Source organism: Leuresthes tenuis, unplaced genomic scaffold, assembly GCF_036924035.1.
Source record: "Leuresthes tenuis unplaced genomic scaffold, fLeuTen1.0.hap1 SCAF_13, whole genome shotgun sequence".
In the NCBI taxonomy this organism is placed as follows: Eukaryota; Metazoa; Chordata; class Actinopteri; order Atheriniformes; family Atherinopsidae; genus Leuresthes; species Leuresthes tenuis.
Window position 1 is genome coordinate 7,348,329 of NW_027325367.1, and position 20,506 is coordinate 7,368,834.

At 41.5% G+C, this 20,506-nt stretch overlaps 2 protein-coding genes across 2 annotated transcripts in view; one reads left to right on the forward strand and one right to left on the reverse strand.

Moving 5' to 3' along the window:
* The window catches only part of rgs6 (regulator of G protein signaling 6), a 73,065-nt gene extending 70,680 nt beyond the window's left edge, over positions 1-2,385 (forward strand). Inside the window, exon 18 of the mRNA XM_072362585.1 lies at positions 281-2,385. Coding sequence (XP_072218686.1) covers positions 281-331 — 51 coding nt within the window. The 3' untranslated portion in view covers positions 332-2,385. The remainder of the gene's footprint in view (positions 1-280) is intronic.
* Positions 2,386-2,940: 555 nt separating this feature from the next.
* lama2 (laminin, alpha 2) overlaps positions 2,941-20,506 on the reverse strand; it is a 171,376-nt gene continuing 153,810 nt past the window's right edge. Inside the window, exons 60-73 of the mRNA XM_072362587.1 lie at positions 14,234-14,385; positions 13,937-14,113; positions 12,846-12,996; positions 10,645-10,737; positions 7,880-7,992; positions 6,792-6,885; positions 6,473-6,568; positions 6,169-6,249; positions 6,012-6,089; positions 5,744-5,822; positions 5,534-5,641; positions 5,331-5,461; positions 3,312-3,531; positions 2,941-3,118 (exon numbers count right to left, since the gene is read on the reverse strand). Of these exons, the coding sequence (XP_072218688.1) occupies positions 2,958-3,118; positions 3,312-3,531; positions 5,331-5,461; positions 5,534-5,641; positions 5,744-5,822; positions 6,012-6,089; positions 6,169-6,249; positions 6,473-6,568; positions 6,792-6,885; positions 7,880-7,992; positions 10,645-10,737; positions 12,846-12,996; positions 13,937-14,113; positions 14,234-14,385 (1,734 nt within the window). The 3' untranslated portion in view covers positions 2,941-2,957. The remainder of the gene's footprint in view (positions 3,119-3,311; positions 3,532-5,330; positions 5,462-5,533; positions 5,642-5,743; positions 5,823-6,011; positions 6,090-6,168; positions 6,250-6,472; positions 6,569-6,791; positions 6,886-7,879; positions 7,993-10,644; positions 10,738-12,845; positions 12,997-13,936; positions 14,114-14,233; positions 14,386-20,506) is intronic.

The following is a 20,506-nucleotide window of genomic DNA, read 5'->3' on the forward strand; positions in this document are numbered from 1 at the left end:
GTAACACATTTCTGTGAAAATATCTCATATTACAATGTGGACACCCGCAGTTTATAATCTGGTGCTGCCTATAAAAGTACAAAATGGATTTTCTTTTCAAACTAGAGGTTGCGGCTTATATTCAGGTGCACTCTATAGTCCGGAATTTACGGTATATATCTATATTTTTTGCAAACCAAGCTTTCCCCTGTGCTCTTTCATGATCCTCAGGGAAGCTTTCAGGTTGATGGCATTTCAACAGCTGTCAGGCTCACCTCCTTTCGTCTGTTTTTGCTCCCAGGGTAAGTCACTGACAGGAAAACGACTCACGGGCCTCATGCCGTCATCCTGACAAGGCCTGACTCAAGAGTAGGAGGATCCATACATTGAGGAAATGCTTACCAATGGGTAGTAGTTGGACAAATGACCCTGGTGTGTATGAGTGTGGCTGTGGGAGGTGGATGAAGGTGCCAAACAAGCTTAATCTGCTGGGCTGGAGCACCACCAAATCTGGATCTCACCCCAGATAAGTTGAAAACGACCCGACAGCATGCAATAAGTCACCATACCTGACACCAGGATAGTGCTGTCACTGTGTATATGATAAACAATGCTACTCTTCTTTGGAGGTTTCCATTCAAAAGCCTGTACCAAATGGAGCTAAGCTGTTTTTCTGTATCTACAAACTACACTTGTGTTAATATGGTAGTGTAAGAGGCTATTGCTTTACTTTTAGTGACATAAACATGGAATGCTTGAATGCCTTGACTGATGTCAAAATGAGACTTAAATTAATGCTGTAGCTAGCTGTTTTATCACACCATTCACTAGGACGAAAAAGGGAAGAGGGGTGAGACGGTTTGACTAAACAAGCTTTTGGATCATCTTACTGTATGACAAGATATGCCTCTGTATGTACAATATACTTATTGTTATCTTGCCCAGCTGTTTGGAGTATTGTAGCTGGTAAATACTGAAGGTGCATCAGTAGAGAAAATTGCTAAAATGAGCACAAAAAGCCCAAATTGAAGTGGGTGCTACTTGACATTAAAGCAAAGGGCATTTCAACACTGCCCATCAAAATCCAAAACAGATTTTAGAATGACTATTATCTCTACCATGCATATATTGGCACATACTGATTTGTTACAGAAAGCATTAGGCTTCATTTAGATGGAAATTTTGTTCTTGGAGTAGATGTTTTACATAATGTATGTTGAAATGTATGTTCAAACAAGTCCTCACACACAAATGGAGGTAAAATTTGCGTCAGTAAAGTAAAAGTTGAGATGATAGATTTCTTTAATATCTAAATCAGGATTACTGTTTTACTTTAGATTTTTAAAATGCAAGGTAAAAAAAAAACAAAAACTGAGCACCCTAGGCAAGCAAGATAACTTATGGTTTTTCCACCCTTTTCCAGTGAAATCTTCTCCATGGCACTGGCTATAATAAGCAACATTTCATCACCCCTCCAGGTCTTTTAAAGTCAAACTAATACTCCAATATGAGCATTTCTGTCAAATTTATTCTGATATCCACACCTCAACTGGTCCTGTTCACTATTTTTAAATTTTCTCACCGACTGGGCCACTAGTAGCACCCTAAAGAAGCTCATGACTGCTGAATTATGACAGTTTTGGCCGTAATTATATAGCTTCAAATTTGTATTGCCTCTGTTTTAAGCAATGCAAATAAGACTAAATAAGATTATTAGTGTCTGAGGGTTTGTTGAGCCTAAATTTCCACAAAACAAAAGAAAGCACAATATTGAACCTAGATGTTTTCTCACCTACTGACACAGTGGTTTCTTGACCATTCAAAAACATTCCAACTAAGGTGGACACAGTCAGGTTTTCTGACCTTTTTTTTTCCCCCACACTATGTAAAGAGTAACATCATAATAAATTAAGAATACATATTGCAGAGGGATTTGGACCCTTATTTTGTCACATCAGTTTAATTCCTTCAGAACCCAATTCGTTTGTGCAATCAAATATATTTTCATCTAAATACTGCCCTCCAGTGCACTTGAAATGCAAGAGCAGATACATTTACCTTAGTGTCACTGAGACACAGTAATGCAAAGGAAACATTTAAGTAGGACAACAAATACAGTATATAAATGTTATTTTTATTTTGTCCATAAATACAGGGGTAGGTATATCTAAACTGAAAATGTTTTTTTCATTAATTTAGTTGCTCATATGGGTAGGTAACTGGAAAGGTTCCTGTAAAATGAGTTGTTACCAACGAACATCCTCCTTGTCAATTGTTTTTTTGGGATGAGACGAGTGTCAAGGATATAGAGTAACACGGATGCTTACAATGACAATATGCTCTTCAGGACTGTAACTTGATCGTCTTTTCCAGACAAGTTCCTGTTCCACTGGTTTGTAATTGTTACCAGTGTAGCAAACACATCTGGACTGTGGTTTACATTTTCAAGAGAGAAAAGGAAAGCCAACTTAATGTGAAGCCATTTATTTAGCCAAATTTATTGATAAAAGGCCTTAAATGATGCATGCAGTTAGGATCTCCTTACAGTCTCTCAGAAGTATTAAGTGAATTTTAAGAGAGAAAAAAAAGGAAGGATTTTCTTTTGGAATACTGATAAAATCACTGGACAACTGCCCCTAAAGAGCAAACAATGTAAAATAATACACAGTTGGACTCTGACAGTCAGGACCAGAAAAATAAACCCACTTCATATTTCAGCTTATGGTTAGAGGGTTGAGATTTTTTTTTTTCACAGCCTCTTATCTGCTGTAAGGAGGGGATTAAATATTATTTGACATTAATGCTGGGCTTCCACAGGAGATTGCACAACTTCAAACCAAGTGTATTGGAAAAAAAGGAATATGGATCTTGCCTAAATGCAGTACACACTCCACACTGTATAGAGATTAAGTTTGGGGGAGCTCTTAAGCAAAGTATTATCGGAACACAACAAAGGGGAAAAGGCTCTATGGTGCTGGTTAGGCAGCCACAGCAGGACAGGAGAGAGGCTGGACTCCTTTAATCTCCAGAGCCTTGTTGAATTGCACATCCATGGTCTTGGAAGCCTTTGTAATTTTCAAGTTCCTCATACAACCTCTGAAAGATGTGCTGGTAGAAAGAGCTGCCTGACGAACCCCATCTGCAAGAGAGAGAGAAATGTATGGACAACAGGCTTTTCCTTCACCAGGTAAGAAACATGCTGCTTGCTGGAACAGATTACAACTAAATCTAAGTGATGTTTTAATGATTGAAACGTAATGCTAGTTAAACATTGTGTTCGTTGATTGGTATGTTTCTTTAGATTTGTGTACATATATGTCTGGCAGCCATACCAGGATATCCTCCGACATAGATGGGGTCGTTGGTGTCACACGTATTGGAGCGTGCGTTAGGAGACTCTGCTAGGCTTTTCCTTCCATCAACCACCAGCTCCACCTTGTGACGAAGTTTGTTGGCAGTGACTGTGTGCCACTGACCATCACAGAAGCCCTCACCCTCAGGCTCGTGCTCTGCTGTGATTCGTCCGGCTCCGTTGTCTACATGGAAGAGCAACTATGGGGAAAATACAGTACACATACTTCAGGTAAAATTCAGAAACTAAATGTGCAGTATGAAACTTTTAAGTAAGATGAGAACAGTGCCTGACCAAAAAGAATGGATCAGCTGACAACTTAAATATACTGAAGCCATAAAAGGCAAGCAAAGATGAAAAATTCTAGGTTTCCATTTTCTAAGTTTGTAAATCTCTTTTCTGCCACAAGATGAAGTCTAGCAGAACCACAACCCTTGAAAGACATCTGGCAGACTCAAGTGTACAATCCAAGGTCTGAACACAAGAAACCATTACCACTGAGTTCCCAGGACGTTAGTAGATACATGCGACACAGAGTGGCATTATATAGACAGTGCAGTGAGGAGTGCATGCCACAATTCATATTGTAATATCTTAAAAAAAAAAGACACTTCTGAAGATCGTAATGCACACAAGAGAAAAGTCAAGGAAGCAATCTGTGCTGAACTGGAAAAATCATCTTGGAACAGATGGTGTGGTCTCAGATAGGACCTACAATGGAGTCTCCTCCCCAGGGGTTTCACAACAATTCTCTCTTTGGGTCACGTAACCAAAACTTATTTGTTTCGTCATGTGGTTCAGTGACACACATGACCCGAATAACCAACCGAATGTGAATATCCTCTAATACTTATAAGCAGATACTCCCCAACTAATAGTTTAGAACTAAGAAGTCCAGTTGCACTTACTCAAGGTCTTAGAATGAACAAAAGTTAAATATACTGCAATCTGTTATGTAACATTGCTATCAAGTCTTACTTTTGACTTGAAATGTATTTCAGCAACAGTGGAACATTTTTATTTTAAAGTCAGTAGTGTTGTAACCATCACTGCAGTTGAGTTTAGTATAGACTTAGATTGCTATGAATGTGGTGAATAGAAGAAAAGATGAATAGCAATAAGCCACCATGAGGTTCTAACTAGTTGTCATTCATATTTTTCCATGGCAAATTAATGTACAAGATGCAATGAGTAAATATTTTCTGGGATATATTCATCAGTATTATAACTCTAGAAGCATGATACAGGAAAACCAATAGCTTTCTTAGTATTGTTAGACAAGAAATTAAAACTGTCAAGTTTATACTTGCAGACATTTCCAATTATATCAACTAGATTAATTTATATTATCACCCAAATGACTGACCCCTAGTTAGACTACACTTTGGTCCATAGGAACCTCACAATGGCTTAGTGCCAGTCATCATAAAATCTTGGAAATGGTGAAAACCACATCACACATCCCCAACAATCCATCTATTAAAAACTTGACAGCAGTGATAGTTGCAACACTAGTGACTTTAATGAAAAATGTGCATTCCTGTGAGCGACCCGACAGCACGGGTCGCTCACTCACCAGCACATGGTCAAAGCCACCTCCCCTGCTGCTGCTAAAATAATATTAAATGACAGACTGACGACACCGTATACAACTTTTGTCTATGGTGTAATGGTTTCCTGGGTCCAGGCCTTTCATTGTACACTTTTTTTTTTCTCCGCTTGTCTTTCATGTCTTCTGTACACTGCTTGGATTAATTGGCTACTAAAGAGAAAAAACACAATTGTAGCTAAAAGTGGCCCAACAAATTATTAGTGAGACTTGTCTGTTTTTCCCAAAGAGTGCAGATTAAAGGAACACTTTGAAGACGTTCTACTTCTGCAGTATATAACAGCATACCAAACTCGTACAACAATAAGTTTACTAGCAGGCAGCTTTATACTGTACAGTTTTATCTGTTGAAGTGTTCTCTGACAACTCATTTTAATCACTATTGTGTACCTTGCCCTGGACAATCTCTAGACCCAGTCCATCGTTGGCTTGGTTACTAATGGCCAAAAGCACTCCACTGGTTCTGCTGGTCCGGAACTCTAATGCAATCAACACATCGAGGCCCACCCTATAGGAGGAGACTGGATGAAGAGAAATTATTTAAGTGGATTGTTATTTCATGGATGATAATAATAATAGCTGTGTCTGCTGACCTGCTTTCAGATATCCACTGCCTTTAAAATAGGTGCCTTCTTCCGTTGCAACAAAACACCGTCCAACCATGTGACTGGCGGTCGGTGAAGCCATGTTCAGTTTAAAGTCTTCGAGACCAGAGGAGGGAGGGGTGTTAAAATAAAATGTTCACATTTAAAATGCATTGTGTGTAGCTGGGAGTATATCGCATGACCTGCTCAGATCCATACCTGTAGTAGTAGGCTTGGTGCTTACGGGACTTCCAACCATCTTTAAGTCACGGATGCAGCCATTGATGCTGTATTGAATCTAGGAATAGAATATTTATCATTCAGACAGTATTTGGCTAATTTGGAAATAAATACTGTATGCATGAACTCAATAGAAATATGTTTACAAAGAGAGCCACTTAATATCCTCTCTGCCAATTTCCCTTGGAAGTGATTGCATCTGTAACAACTTCTTATTTTAATGGTGTTCACTTATTTGTGTATTTACCGGTCCTATTCTCTTGGTGGTGTAGTCTTGTGGTAAACCTCCAACATACAGCATTCCCACCACATCTAACATGTCCGCCTGGAAAGAAGAATTAATGTAAAAGCTTGTATGTGGTGAATATTATAATTGCTTTTGAAAAATAAAAAATAATAGACACCTCCTTTGGACTGGTCATCGGTCTTTTGTATCGCTCATCAACCCAAAGTACAGCTCGCTGCTTGATGCGAGTCACACGGATCTATGAAGAAATAGAGAAGCAGGATACAAAAATGTTTTAAATATGGCATGCTTTACGTGTACATTTTTTCTTAGCCCTGTGAAGGTTTAAAGTTGAAGGACAACACGTATGCATTTACCAAAGGAAGGAAGGACTGAATTTTCTCTGCCACGAGGAGGTAAAATGTATACTGGCGAATCTAAGGGCACAAACTATCAAATTCATTTATGAAACACCATCCTACCTTGTGCCAGTTGTTATCGTTAATCGAGTAGGAGACGCAGCCAGAGGTGTTTCCATGACCAAGATCATAACCAAGACAAACCTGTCCGTCCTTGATCTATAAGAAGACAGAAGTTAATGATACACAGACGAGGATGTTGAGTTGTATTTATGAACCAGCGACAATTTCTTCTGTGTGATGTTGGATTTGATTTGCAAGGGAAACTCGAGTGCTTCATGAGACAAAAAAAAAGAGAAGCTGGCCTTTCAGTGGAAATGGAACCATTATATGATTGTAGTTCATGATTAATCAAAAGCTGTAAGATGAACAAGAGTCGTACCTGTATGACCACAAAGTCAGCATGGTTGATTCTTGCCATGTAGAGCACAAGACCAGACTGCTCTTTGGTCCTGAGCTCAAACGTCAAAATAAGTCTGTGAGAGACATACAAATACATCAATCCACTGTACAGCCCAAGTTAATCAGTCTTAAAAGCTTCCATACAGTGTTTCCATTTATTTATTTTTTTGTATTTTCACACTTCCAGTATGACAAAGAAGAAAATAAGGATTTTGACTTATTTTTTGGGTGCCTAAAACTTATATTGAAATCTTTTTTCATGCCAAATACTCCAATGACATGTATTCAGTATAGTGTCACGTGGGCAATTACAGCAAGTGGCACAAGAGAAACAGTCTTAAGTGAGCTGGGAATAACATTTCCAGCTCTGACAGAAACGGACGAAGGAAAATACACTGATTTGGTTAGCAGGCTGCTCCACACATAACAATGTGCAGTAAACACATGTAGCAAGTCCGATCCTCCCAGGGAAGCCCAAATCAGCAATCCAGATGCTGATCCCTGTCACAATACCTAGAATTCGTATTTAGATACAAAGGATTTGCTCCATTTCTGACAAACACAAACAGAAATATTGTGTTGAGCATTGGTCCAGTTCACTTTAACACATTATTTATACAGTAGCTCTGTATCTGGTGTACACTTGCATGTTTCAAGAAATCATATCCTGTCAAAACTATCACTCACTCACTTCTGCTTTCCTGTTATTTATTTAGAATTGTTGCCCCAATGTGGAAAACAAGGGGGGGATGTTTGCTATTTTATACATGTAACAAAAATGTCTTCAGATGTTGTGGGAGAATTAAACTATTACAGGACATAGATTTCATACAGCTTTATACAATGGGGGGGCTACAATCTAAAATAATTAGCCAAGTGAGGATCCTGACCTTATCAATAATCCTATATAAATGTCCAAAATTGCAATTAATTTAGACCAATATGCTACCTTTCACTGTTTTCCACCTACACAGAGGAAATATTGTGTGATCTATGTTAAAAAGAAGGAAAACTGTTTGAAACAACAAAATAAATCAAACACTTAAATGACAATTTAGTTAAACTAACCTCTCTCTGACTTTGGTGTCATTAAAGGCAAAGCTCATGTGGCTGTTCCTGGTCAGTCCAAACTGGTATGCCTTCTCAAGCGCGGTCGGGGCCACGGCTGATGCACATGAATCCTGGAGATTGGACATAACATGTCAGTTCCACTGACAGTGTCTCACAACATTGCTCCTATTGCCTCTTGTCAATGTGAGCCTTAACACCCAGGTGGAACTCATGCCAATCACACTAATAGGGTTGCTTTTTCTGATTTGCTAGGACCTCAGTTGTTGGCAGGTCGCAATGGGCCACAAGGTAACAGGATACTAGAACAACTCCAAATTATTATTTTTTTAATTTAAAGTTCACCCACATATTTTTAGTGGAGGCCTAAAATAAGTAATACTTATTTATCCTTGTTGAAGAATAGTATAAACCATTCAAAAATATTCCAGATGTAACATATAACATGAAATCCAACTTAATTAGCATTTAATAATGAATTAGCATTCTGCACATTAATTGCTTTGTTCTTGATCTGATCGTAATTGGTGTCCAGGTAGTTTGTCGTAATGTACATATAGACAAACCACTATGATTTTCGTTAATCCTGCACATATATTTTATATTATCTGGATCAACTGCTTTATGTTTGATTTAGGTATCAATTATTTCACGCACTCTCTTTCCACCAAGACTGCAGTTCAGAAAAGGACCACAGAGTGTCATTGTTGTAACATCTGTCATCTTAATTTAGAACTTTGTACTTCCCCTTTTCTGAATTTCTCCCTCTCCCTGTTTCTGCTTTATCTTCCCTCCCTCTTCTTTTCCTTGTCCAAGTTTGTCTCATTTCACATGGTCCTCCTGTCCAACCATCTGCCACTACTTTTGCTTCTCTGATCCTTTATTCTCATCTGCTCTTTCATCTCACATTTCCACATATTTTCATGTTTACTCTATTCTTTTGTGTTCCTTTCAGTTCCACTTTTCCTTTTATATGATTTCTTCAACTCCGGTCTGTTTTTCCCTTTCTATCTTTCATCTTATCCTCTTCCCCATTCTTTTTTCTTACCACTACTGTAATTGTTTCTTTGCTCCCCATCCTTTACCTGTGCTTTTCCGTCTACCTTTGCTCCACAATCCACCTATTCTTATTACTTCTACTGTAGAACCTTCCTCATGATGCTATCATCTAAACTACTATCACCACTGTCTACTGCTCTCCTAACTCAAACACTCCTCATTTATGGCTTGCATGTTTCCACCTTCCCTTTCACATCTTTGTCTAATACTTTGCATATCCTGTAGTCACTTCTTTTTCTTTTTCTACCCAGTTTTCTCTTTCCTTTTCTCTCATAACCCAGACTCCTGTTACACTTTGCCCCAGTGTTTGTTTCCATCAGTCCTAAACTGTTCTCCTCCAAGTTCTAACACCTTTCTTTATATTAATTAATTTGTGTTCCTTTCTACATTTAATACATTCAAACTACTTTACTAAACCACCTGTGCAAGTGTGAGACAAAGTTAGCAAAAGAGAGGGAATCTCAGACGACCAAGTGTATGTGTCTCAGTCGCCAATCCTCTCGTTTCCTTTCAAGTAAAGACATTCCTCAGTCTGTGACCTTGCTTTGTTACAGCTGACACTCACCTCTTATCGCACTCTGTCCTCATATCCACTCCTCCTCCTCAAGCTCCCTCTTTTTTCTCTTTCTTATGCTCCTCCATCTAACAAAAGGGAGATGTCACTTGTTCAGAAGCCCTTTCCTTCCCTCTCCTTTCATTTTTCTCTGGCTTCTTCTCCATCTTTCCATTAAGCCAACAAAAGGCATGTGCCGCTCCGTTCAGAAAGACTCCTCCTTTTCATTCCCTTCCTCCAAGGCTGCACCTTTTCTCTCTACCTTATTCTCCGTCTTCTCGTCTTTTATCGTCCTTTTTCTCATCCCTTCTTCGTCTTTCCATTAAGCTAACAATAGGAAGACTGTTCCATTCATGTCTTTCTTTAGAGGTCACACCAATAGAATCAGAAGTCGTTCAGTCTGGATTGTGAGTATGTGCTTAAGTGTGTAGATGAGACTTTGTGCAGGATTATATGTGGTTAAGAGTTGTCACCACTGTGGAGAGCCAAGATGTCCACACTCAACTTCTTGCACTTTAATTTTTGGAAGAAAAAAAAACTCTTCTGGCCTCTGGCTGCAATTAGCTTTAGCAACAACTGTTTTAATATTCAGCTCGTGCCCATTCAAAAGCTGTTCAGTGGTCCATATAACCCTATAGAGTGGCATTCAAAAATTTCTTTCACTGTGAATTGATATGTATAACTCAAACTGATGCACGAGAAGCATAACTTTAAAGATAAAACAAGTTACTATTTGACAAAAGAAAAAAGGAAGCAAAAAACCTTTAACTTTCACCCTCATAAGTGGAGTATAGCCACTTAAAAAGTTAAGAAATTTCCCATCTTTCTTTTATGACAGCAAGTCATCTTCATTTAGAACAATAGAAATCTAACGTTGCCAAAACTCTAGCTGGTTATTCTCTCACTGAAACATTGTTAAGCAATGTAGTGACCAGTCGAAGAATCCGAATTTTATTTAAAACACATTTTGGAAACAAATACTACTGATGCTTTACCCATGTCGTCTACAAGTGTAGAACACTTCAAATTCATGGATGAAACTAATGGCCAACAAATTAGTTTTTTTCCCCCAGGTTTAGTTATGGCTAACTGATGTAGCTGTTTTAAGAAAATTAACATTCTGTCATGTCAGTTTGTAAGCGTGCTTGTATACCAAGTCTGTGCTGGGATCCAGCTTAGCAGAGGGCGGTGCTTCAGCAGCAGGGACAGTAGGTGTGGCGAAGGGTGAAGCAGAGGGCGTAGCCTTCTGCAGGACAGCAGTAAAAAAACCAGAGAGGAAGCAGATTAGTGGCAGCCACAGAGCCAGTGTGGAAACAGCATTGAAGAAGAGCACAAACAGCAACAGGCAGGCAATGATGTCATTAAGAAATGTAATAGAAGCTCATTACTATGCGCACAGACATGAAATCAGTTTTTCTTTCTGTAGAGCACAAAAAAAAGCACTTCTTTCCAAATCTCATCTCTCAGAACTTCTCTAGAGCTGCTTTAAATTCTCAACTGGTGTTTGTTGACTTTTTTGAATAAACTTAAGTACAGAGAATGTTATAACAGATGTAGGAGATAAAGAAACCTTCAAGACTTGTTCTCTGTCAGATGTGATTTAGCTTGTGATTGTGTCTAGATTTTGAAGATGAATCTCAACCTGTGTGCAGAACTATGCTACACGTTGTAACACATTCCTTTGAAATGCACAAATTAAAAATGGTGCCATACAATTATAAAAGTTATAATAGTTTCATTGTGGTAATAAAGCATGTATTTTAGCTCTGCTCCTTATGTAAATTAATTATTACAAAACAAATGTCTTATGGAGAACAAAAACATTTTCTGTAGTATAACATACATTCAATATTGTGTAAAAACATTTTTTGTGTTGTCACTCAGAAGATCCAAAAAAGATGATAAAGAACTCAAACTACAATTTACACAAAGCTGTCTTATTCCTTTTTACATTTCCCAGACTTGACTTTGAGTTTCTGGATCTAAAATGTCATTTTATCGTCTTTTGAATGTCTCATGAATTTGTGTCTTATGGTTAAGAACATGGTCTTTTGATTTCACAGTGACTTTTCACTACCAAATTCTTATTATCCTATAGCATCAAAGCAGACATTTTAGCCAAATTTGTTGGGATTCCATCAAGAAAAACAAAACAAACAGAAACAAAACATTTGCAAAAACAGAACAGATCAGACCAGAAAACATTTAGTCTCTGCCCAAAGCTGTTGACAGCATGAAAGCAAGAAAATACACTTTTGAAAAGAGGCCAACCCAGCTGGACTTTGTACTTTATGTGCAAACTGTGATACACTGGAATGAAATTATGCTCTCAAAAAAATCTTATTAATACCGTCCTTTTAACTAAACTACACATCAAGTATCACAACAAAAAAAGATGAATTCTAAAAGATGATTTACAGCAGTAACTGTTTAATTAGTAAATGTAGACTCAGAGCTATGGCTTTTAACTGCATGCAGTCTATATAATAAAGCAGAAAAATATACCATAAAGCAAAAAAAAATATTGCTGAGATGACTCTTTGGTCCTGTGCTTCATGATAAATGTCCCTTAAGAGGTGTAGTTTAGCAGCTAAGAGAGTAACTGATAACCTATGGCTACTGTAAGACATATATTGCATGTGAAATGTATCTTGTCTCCTGTGAGTATGAAATGAATAACTCACTCCTTGCCAGCCTCTTAGCATAGTGGCTAAATGTTAGTTCAGAGTGTTTGACTTCTGTATGCTCATAAAGCATAAACGGCATGCACAGTTAGCCTAGCATAGGGCCATGGTACTGCACTGTATGACATGCTGCCAGAGGTGGAGTTTAGTGACTCAAGGCTAAAGGGACTATAAAGAAGAGTTAATGGGCTGTACAAGTGCTGTGTGATAAATCGGTAAGCTAGCACAGCAGGCCCATGGCTGCATTTCACAGAGAAATAGGGGCTTGTTTGAGCAAGTTATCTCTATTTCTCCATTTGTGCATGTTTGTGAACTTTGTGCAAGTTCCCAGTAACAGAAAAAGATAATATAGTGAAGTGAAACAGCTGCGCACTTACTGAGATGTGTGTGGTTCTTTTTTTGTTTTTTGAAAACATGAATAAATGCACTTTCTCGATGCATTGTTTTGTGAATGTGTCAAGAGCTCACAATAGGCTGCCTGAATAAAAGTAATGGCCTTAATGATACAGCATTTACAGAGCCACTGGGCTAATAAAGATATCCCCTACTCATTTAATTTAATGCACTATATGTTGTATTCTAAAAAAAAAGATGATGCCTTTGTTGATAATGACCATTAGCTCAATGAGTGTTTTGTGGTTATTTGCATGTGTTAATTTCAGCTACTTACAGCAGGTGGAGGTGAGACAGCAGCTGGGAGAGGACTGGCTGGCTTCTCAGGCTCCTCGTCTTCTGGTAGGAAAGGTGGAGGTGGAGCAAGGTTGGGGCACTGGCCGATTTCAGCATTTTCAAAGGAGATGGGCTGGGAGAAATCTGACAGACTGAGAGATGAACTGGAAATTAGATACAAGACGTATTTGGCTGATACAGACAAGAAAAACAGAATGACCCAATACCCCAGCATGACAATTACAGGGACTCGTAAAGGTGTATTCAGACTTCTCTGCCCATTTCTTCTTAGAGTGATGGACTGCTTTTGTCAAGTTCATTTGCTGCACATAACAAGAACCATAAAGTTATAACTTAAAGAAGTGGCTGATGAACTATTAAACAAAGGGATACATTTTAATGGAAATTAATCAGAGAAAAAAAATGGGTTGCACCATGAAAGGTGCTTTAAGAACAACCCCAGAAAAACCATGATGACAGCAGGAAGTTACAGTGTCAGGATGGAAGGATGATATGTGAGCGACAGACAGACAAACATAAACACACAAAGATGAGGGGGCTGTAATTTGAGTTATGAGTGTGTTTATGATGCCGGACAGCTCTATAATTGCTCCTCAGGCAGAAAGAGACACTGGCTTTATCATCATCAACACTGCCATCATTGACCTCTTACAATCATATTAGCTGCTCTTTAACCCAGCAGCGCATGATTTTCAAATGAGTCCTGTCATCCCCTGCCAGAAAAAAACATTACGAGGTCACCTCAAGGAAGGGGATCATCGATTGCCCTGTTTGAGTACCGATACAAGATTACATTTCTTTCTCTTCACATTGCTCTAAGTCACTAGACTTTGGTTTGAAGGTGGTTAAGTAGTTAAAAGTGTAAAGAAAAGGCGACGCAAATGGACAGCTGAAAAACAATACATGAATTACTGGTGATTTAAATCCTTTTGAAAACATTCCCTTCAAATCTCTATATACTGCCTGCTTATATTAAATTAGAAAAAAGGAATAAGTTCATCACGCTGGTGTCCTCAGTATAAGCAGCTTTTTTTTTTTTTGGGCCATTTGATAAAGGAATTCTGAACATACACAGCATTGACCATTAGGTTCCATATGCATCCTTGGAATGGGATGTTGGCTCTGTTGGTTGTCTGCTCTACTTCTGCAGGAATACCACCAAGGAAGACACGCTCCAAGCTCACTGGCTGATCATTGGGAAGCGCTGCCTCACTCTTGGCCTCCTCATCCACCTGGACCGCAAAGGATCTGTTGGAACACAGAGACAAAAACATCTGCACTAATTGGATTTTTCCTTTGTAAAATCTTCAATAGTAACAAAACTACAGTTCAAGTACAAAGAGTCTGCAGAAATCTCCATACACAGACCTGCCAGGTAGCCTCTCTATGCGCAGTGAGTGCTCTCTACCATCATTCAATATCCCTTGCTCTGGTCGTCTTATTACACGGCGTGGATTGTGGCTGCCGGTAAACATAGAGACTTCTAGAGAGCCTTTGTTCAGCATGACTGAGAGGTAGGGCTGCAGGAGTTGAAGACAAATTTTAGTAATTTAGTACACAGAGGCAGTGGAAAAAGATAAAACAACTTTGGAATTTAGAATTGGACTTCAGAGAGCTGCGACAAGAACAAATATATCTATCGATATATCTAAAAAAAAAATTTTTTTTTAAATTATTAATTAATAAGGCTTAAATGGCAGACTTCCCTTCTGATTAGATAAGTTTGTGTGTTTGCATTTTTTTTTTCCCAAATAGGAAACTTGATGTTCCCCACCCTCAAATCTCAAGAGCTGTCCAAAGTCATGAAATAAAAGTGCAATAAAGGCACCAAAATATCAACAGCTAATATCAGCAGGTAATTTGAAGTTGCTGGTAGTTGCCATCTGTCTCGTTTCATACTGTAAATAAGGATAAACAGCATTTACTACTTTTAGCTTTGAAAATTTCAAAGCTACTTCCACATAAAACAAGCTGTCTGGCATAACATGTACAAAACATCCACATTGCTGTTCTATGTATAATATTCAGGAGAAGAGAGTTAAAGTAAAGAAAGGACACAAAAGATAAACGAATAAAAGGAAGTGAGGAGAGGAAAAAGACACTGGATTAAAATAGAGAAAAGGGGAAAAATAGGGTGAGATACGGTGCACATGGGGAGAAAGGGGAAATAAGAAAGGTAGAGGAGAAGAGGAGAGCAAGGAGGAAAGGATAACAAGAGATGAGAGTAACAGAGAGGAGAGGATAATAGGGGGAAGAGATGAGAGGGCAGAGAGCAAAGCAGCGAGATAGAGATGGAGGAGAGAAAGAGTGAGACAGTCACAGAGGTGCTAGAGAGCAGTGGTGCAGGGTCAGGCTAATTTGAATTTTAATTCACTGTGTGCCAGAGGGCGAAGTGGGAGACAATTTACCACCTGAAAATGGAATTTCAATTTGAGGTCGGGGACAAATTGAACTGAGATGTAGCTACAACATGGCTCTCACTGCGCCATCTCACACTCATACATAGATACAAAAGCGCACACACACACGCACACACACACACACACGTCAAACATACCGACAAAGGCATACTATCACAGCTGCACTCATAAAAATGAAGAAAGTGAAGAAAATGCATACACATACAGGCACATATAAATGATTTGACTATGAACCTAACACACATTCAAAAACCTACTGCAGGGCTGAACCAAAAATGTGCATTTATTAAAATATCTCTTTTTTCCTAAAGTCTACATTTCAATTGTCCATTTTCAAATTTTATTCATACATTATTGCATCCATGTCTCCCAATTTCTGTTGCAGGGTGTCAAACTGAAACTGAGTATAGCAGGTTTAACTGTCAGACACATGAAATGGAGTGTTGTAGCTTATCGAATTCAATATATTGTAATAAAATTACCTCATTTTTGAGTATCAATTTCAATTATTTGATTTGCAGAATAATCAGAGCCAGAGAGCTGCTTACTAAAACAAACTAATGATGGCATTATTATTTAGTATACCATATATTATTTGGTAAAATTATGACAACAGATCCAAAAAGTTAGCTCGATCTTGCACCTCAAACGTGAATAAAAATATCCATGATTGGTTGGTTTTGAATGTGTGACATTAGAGACTGATGGATTATTTTCAATTTCTTATTTTTGTACTCATTTTGTGTTTGATTCAAAGGGGAACTGGAAATTAACAGTAACTGTGCTCTCAAAGGGACTGCTCAGGTTAGCTAATAAAGAATTTCATTATAGGATTGAGCGACACATAGCTCATTAAAGCTAAGGTCAGAGGTTAAGCAACAACAACTACCACTAAATGTAAATATCTTTACTTAAAACCTTTACTTTGGAGCTTTTTTATTTATGCAAGAAGTGAAGTTTTATGAATAATGTCCACCAGAGGAAAGTTCAATTCAATTTATATGATATAATCACTACAATAAAGCTGAATTCTACAAGCCAAGTTGTATCGGTGCACAATAATCTTTTTCTTGTCCTAAATTGATATATTACCACACAAAGTTGTGTTGCAAGTCAAAATAGAATATGATTGTGATAGTTTGGTCATGACCTTTTTACCCACAACTCTGCAAGAAAGATAGAGATTATAACTGATTAACTACAGCGGAGGGAAAAGCTGAAAAAGTTCAATCGTAAGGCCTTCATCCTTATTCTTGTCATGAATCAATATATTCTGGTCATTAGAGCCCTATGTGTTAATTTAGTAAAATTACATTGAGCTGTCACCTTATCGTGGTGGGGGAGTTTGCGTGCCCCAATGAGTCTGGGAGCTATGTTGCCCGGGGCTTTAAGCCCCTGGTAGGGTCACCCAAGGCAAACAGATCCTAGATGAGGGACCAGACAAAGAACAGCTCAAAAGACCCCTTATGATGAACAAAAAATTTGGACCTCGTGATCCCTTGCCCGGATGTGGGACACCGGGGCCTCCCCCCGGAGCCAGGCCCGGGGGTGGGGCCCGGCAGCGGGCGCCTGGTGGCCGGGTCTGTGCCCATGGGGCTCGGTCGGGCATAGCCCGAAATGATGACGTGGGTCCCCCTTCCGACGGGCTCACCACCCGTGGGAGGGGCCAAGGGGGTCGGGTGCGATGTGAGCTGGGTAGCGGCCGAAGGCAGAGGCCTTGGCGGTCTGATCCTCGGCTGCTGAAGCTAGCTCTTGGGACGTGGAATGTCACCTCTCTGTTGGGGAAGGAGCCGGAGCTGGTGCGCGAGGCTGAGCGGTTCCGGCTAGATATAGTCGGACTCACCTCGACGCACGGCTTGGGCTCTGGAACCAGTCCTCTTGAGAGGGGTTGGACTCTCTTCCACTCTGGAGTTGCCCGTGGTGAGAGGCGCAGAGCAGGTGTGGGCATACTTATTGCCCCCCAGCTGTGTGCCAGTACATTGGGGTTTACCCCAGTGAACGAGAGGGTAGCCTCCCTCCGCCTTCGGGTGGGGGGACGAGTCCTGACTGTTGTTTGTGCCTATGCGCCAAACAGCAGTTCAGAGTACCCACCCTTTTTGGAGTCTCTGGGGGAGGCACTGGAGAATGCTCCTACCGGAGACTCCCTCGTTCTGCTGGGGGACTTCAATGCTCACGTGGGCAATGACAGTGAGACCTGGAGGGGTGTGATTGGGAGGAACGGCCCCCCCGATCTGAACCAGAGTGGTGTTATGTTGTTGGACTTCTGTGCTGGTCATGGACTGTCCATAACGAACACCATGTTCAGACATAAGGGTGTCCATATGTGCACTTGGCACCAGGACACCCTTGGCCGCAGTTCGATGATCGACTTTGTGGTTGTATCATCGGACTTGCGGCCGTATGTCCTGGACACTCGGGTGAAGAGAGGGGCGGAGCTGTCAACTGATCACCACCTGGTGGTGAGTTGGCTCCGCTGGTGGGGGAGGATGCCGATCAGACCTGGCAGGCCCAAACGTATTGTGAGGGTCTGCTGGGAGCGTTTGTCAGAATCCCCCGTCAGAAGGAGCTTTAACTCCCACCTCCGGCAGAGCTTCAACCATATCCCGGGGGAGGTGGGGGACATTGAGTCCGAATGGGCCATGTTCCGTGACTCCATTGCCGAGGCAGCTGATCGGAGTTGTGGCCGTAAGGTGGTCGGTGCCTGTCGTGGCGGCAACCCTCGAACCTGCTGGTGGACACCAGTGGTGAGGGAAGCCGTCAAGCTGAAGAAGGAGTCCTACCGGGCCTTTTTGGCCAGTGGGACCCTGGAAGCAGCTGATAGGTACCGACAGGCCAGACGGGCTGCGGCTTCGGCGGTTGCTGAGGCAAAAACTCGGGCCTGGGAGGAGTTCGGTGAGACCATGGAGAACGATTTCCGGACGGCCTCGAAGAGATTCTGGTCCACCATCCGGCGTCTCAGGGGGGGGAAGCGGCTCACAGTCAACACTGTTTACAGTGGGGACGGGGCTTTGCTGACCTCAACTAGGGATGTTGTGAGTCGGTGGGGGGAGTACTTCGAGGAACTCCTCAATCCTACCAACACGTGCTCGGAAGAGGCAGAGTCGGAGAGCTCGGAGACGGGGCCTCCCATTTCTGGGGCTGAGGTTGCCGAGGTGGTCAAAAAGCTCCTCGGTGGCAAGGCCCCGGGGGTGGATGAGGTCCGTCCTGAGTTTCTCAAGGCTCTGGATGTTGTAGGGCTGTCTTGGCTGACACGCCTCTGCAGCATCGCGTGGACATCGGGGACAGTGCCTCTGGACTGGCAGATTGGGGTGGTGGTCCCCCTCTTTAAAAAGGGGGACCGGAGGGTGTGTTCCAACTATAGGGGTATCACACTCCTCAGCCTCCCTGGTAAGGTCTATTCGGGGGTATTGGAGAGGAGGATCCGTCGGATAATCGAGCCTCGGATTCAGGAGATGCAGTGTGGCTTTCGTCCTGGCCGTGGAACAGTGGACCAGCTCTATACCCTCGGCAGGATCCTGGAGGGTGCATGGGAGTTCGCCCAACCAGTCTACATGTGTTTTGTGGACTTGGAGAAAGCGTTCGACCGTGTCCCTCGTGGAGTCCTGTGGGGGGTGCTCCGGGAATATGGAGTGCCGGACCCCTTGATAGGGTCCGTTCGGTCTCTGTATGACCGGTGCCAGAGTTTGGTCCGCATTGCCGGCAGTAAGTCGGATACGTTTCCAGTGAGAGTTGGACTCCGTCAGGGCTGCCCTTTGTCACCGATTCTGTTCCTAACTTTTATAGACAGAATTTCTAGGCGCAGCCAGGGCGTTGAGGGTGTCCGATTTGGCGACCTCAGAATCGGGTCTCTGCTTTTTGCAGATGATGTGGTTCTGTTAGCGTCGTCAGGCCGTGACCTTCAGCTCTCACTGGAGCGATTCGCAGCCGAGTGTGAAGCGGCTGGGATGAGAATCAGCACCTCCAAATCCGAGACTATGGTTCTCAGCCGGAAAAGGGTGGAATGCTCTCTCCGGGTCGGGAATGAGATCCTTCCCCAAGTGGAGGAGTTCAAGTATCTCGGGGTCTTGTTCACGAGTGAGGGACGAATGGAGCGGGAGATTGACGGGCGGATCGGTGCGGCGTCTGCAGTGTTGCGGGCTCTGCACCGACCCGTCGTTGTGAAGAGGGAGCTGAGCCAGAAGGCGAAGCTCTCTACTTACTGGTCAATCTACGTTCCCATCCTCACCTATGGTCACGAGTTGTGGGTAGTGACCGAAAGAACAAGATCGCGAATACAAGCGGCCGAAATGGGTTTCCTCCGCAGGGTGTCTGGGCTCTCCCTTAGAGATAGGGTGAGAAGCTCAGTCATCCGGGAGGGGCTCGGAGTAGAACCGCTGCTCCTCCGCATTGAGAGGAGTCAGATGAGGTGGCTCGGGCATCTGGTTAGGATGCCCCCTGGGCGCCTCCCTGGGGAGGTGTTCCGGGCACGTCCCACTGGGAGGAGACCCCGGGGAAGACCCAGGACACGCTGGAGAGACTATGTCTCTCGGCTGGCCTGGGAACGCCTCGGGGTCCCCCCGGAAGAGCTGGAAGAAGTGGCCGGGGACAGAGACGTCTGGGTTTCTCTGCTCAAGCTGCTGCCCCCGCGACCCGACCCCCGGATAAGCGGCAGATGATGGATGGATGGATGGATACATTGATTAAGATTATTGTGAAACAGTTATTTACTTATTTCATTAAGTCAACTTTCAGTTTTAATACACTTTGTCTTATAAGCTATTTTATGATCAGTGTATGCAATTCCATGTTTAAGTGTACAGTGCTGTGAAATAGCCTTGAGCAACGCCTCGTTTATGTTTTGCCTGAAAAAAATGAGAAAATTTGCTGTTGCAATTTATTGAGACATCACAACTTTGTTTCACCCCTTGAGTTAAATGCCTTATGTATGCTTGAATGATTAATAGGTCAGTGTTGAGTAGCTTAACAGAAAAAAAAAGAACATTTCTCTGAAAATAGTCAGGTACTGTACATGGATGGAAGTGAAAATAAGTGAGAGACCCAATATCCAAAGACAGATTTTGAAAGACCTTTAGAAAATCTGGTTCTTTGGAGGCAAAATATAAAGAAGATTAGAGTTTCTGAAAAATCCTACACATTAGTCTTGATTGTGACTGTAGAAAACATCTGTATCTTGCCACTAATACTAGAAAGGGGGGAAAAAAGAGTCATGTCTTTAAGTCCT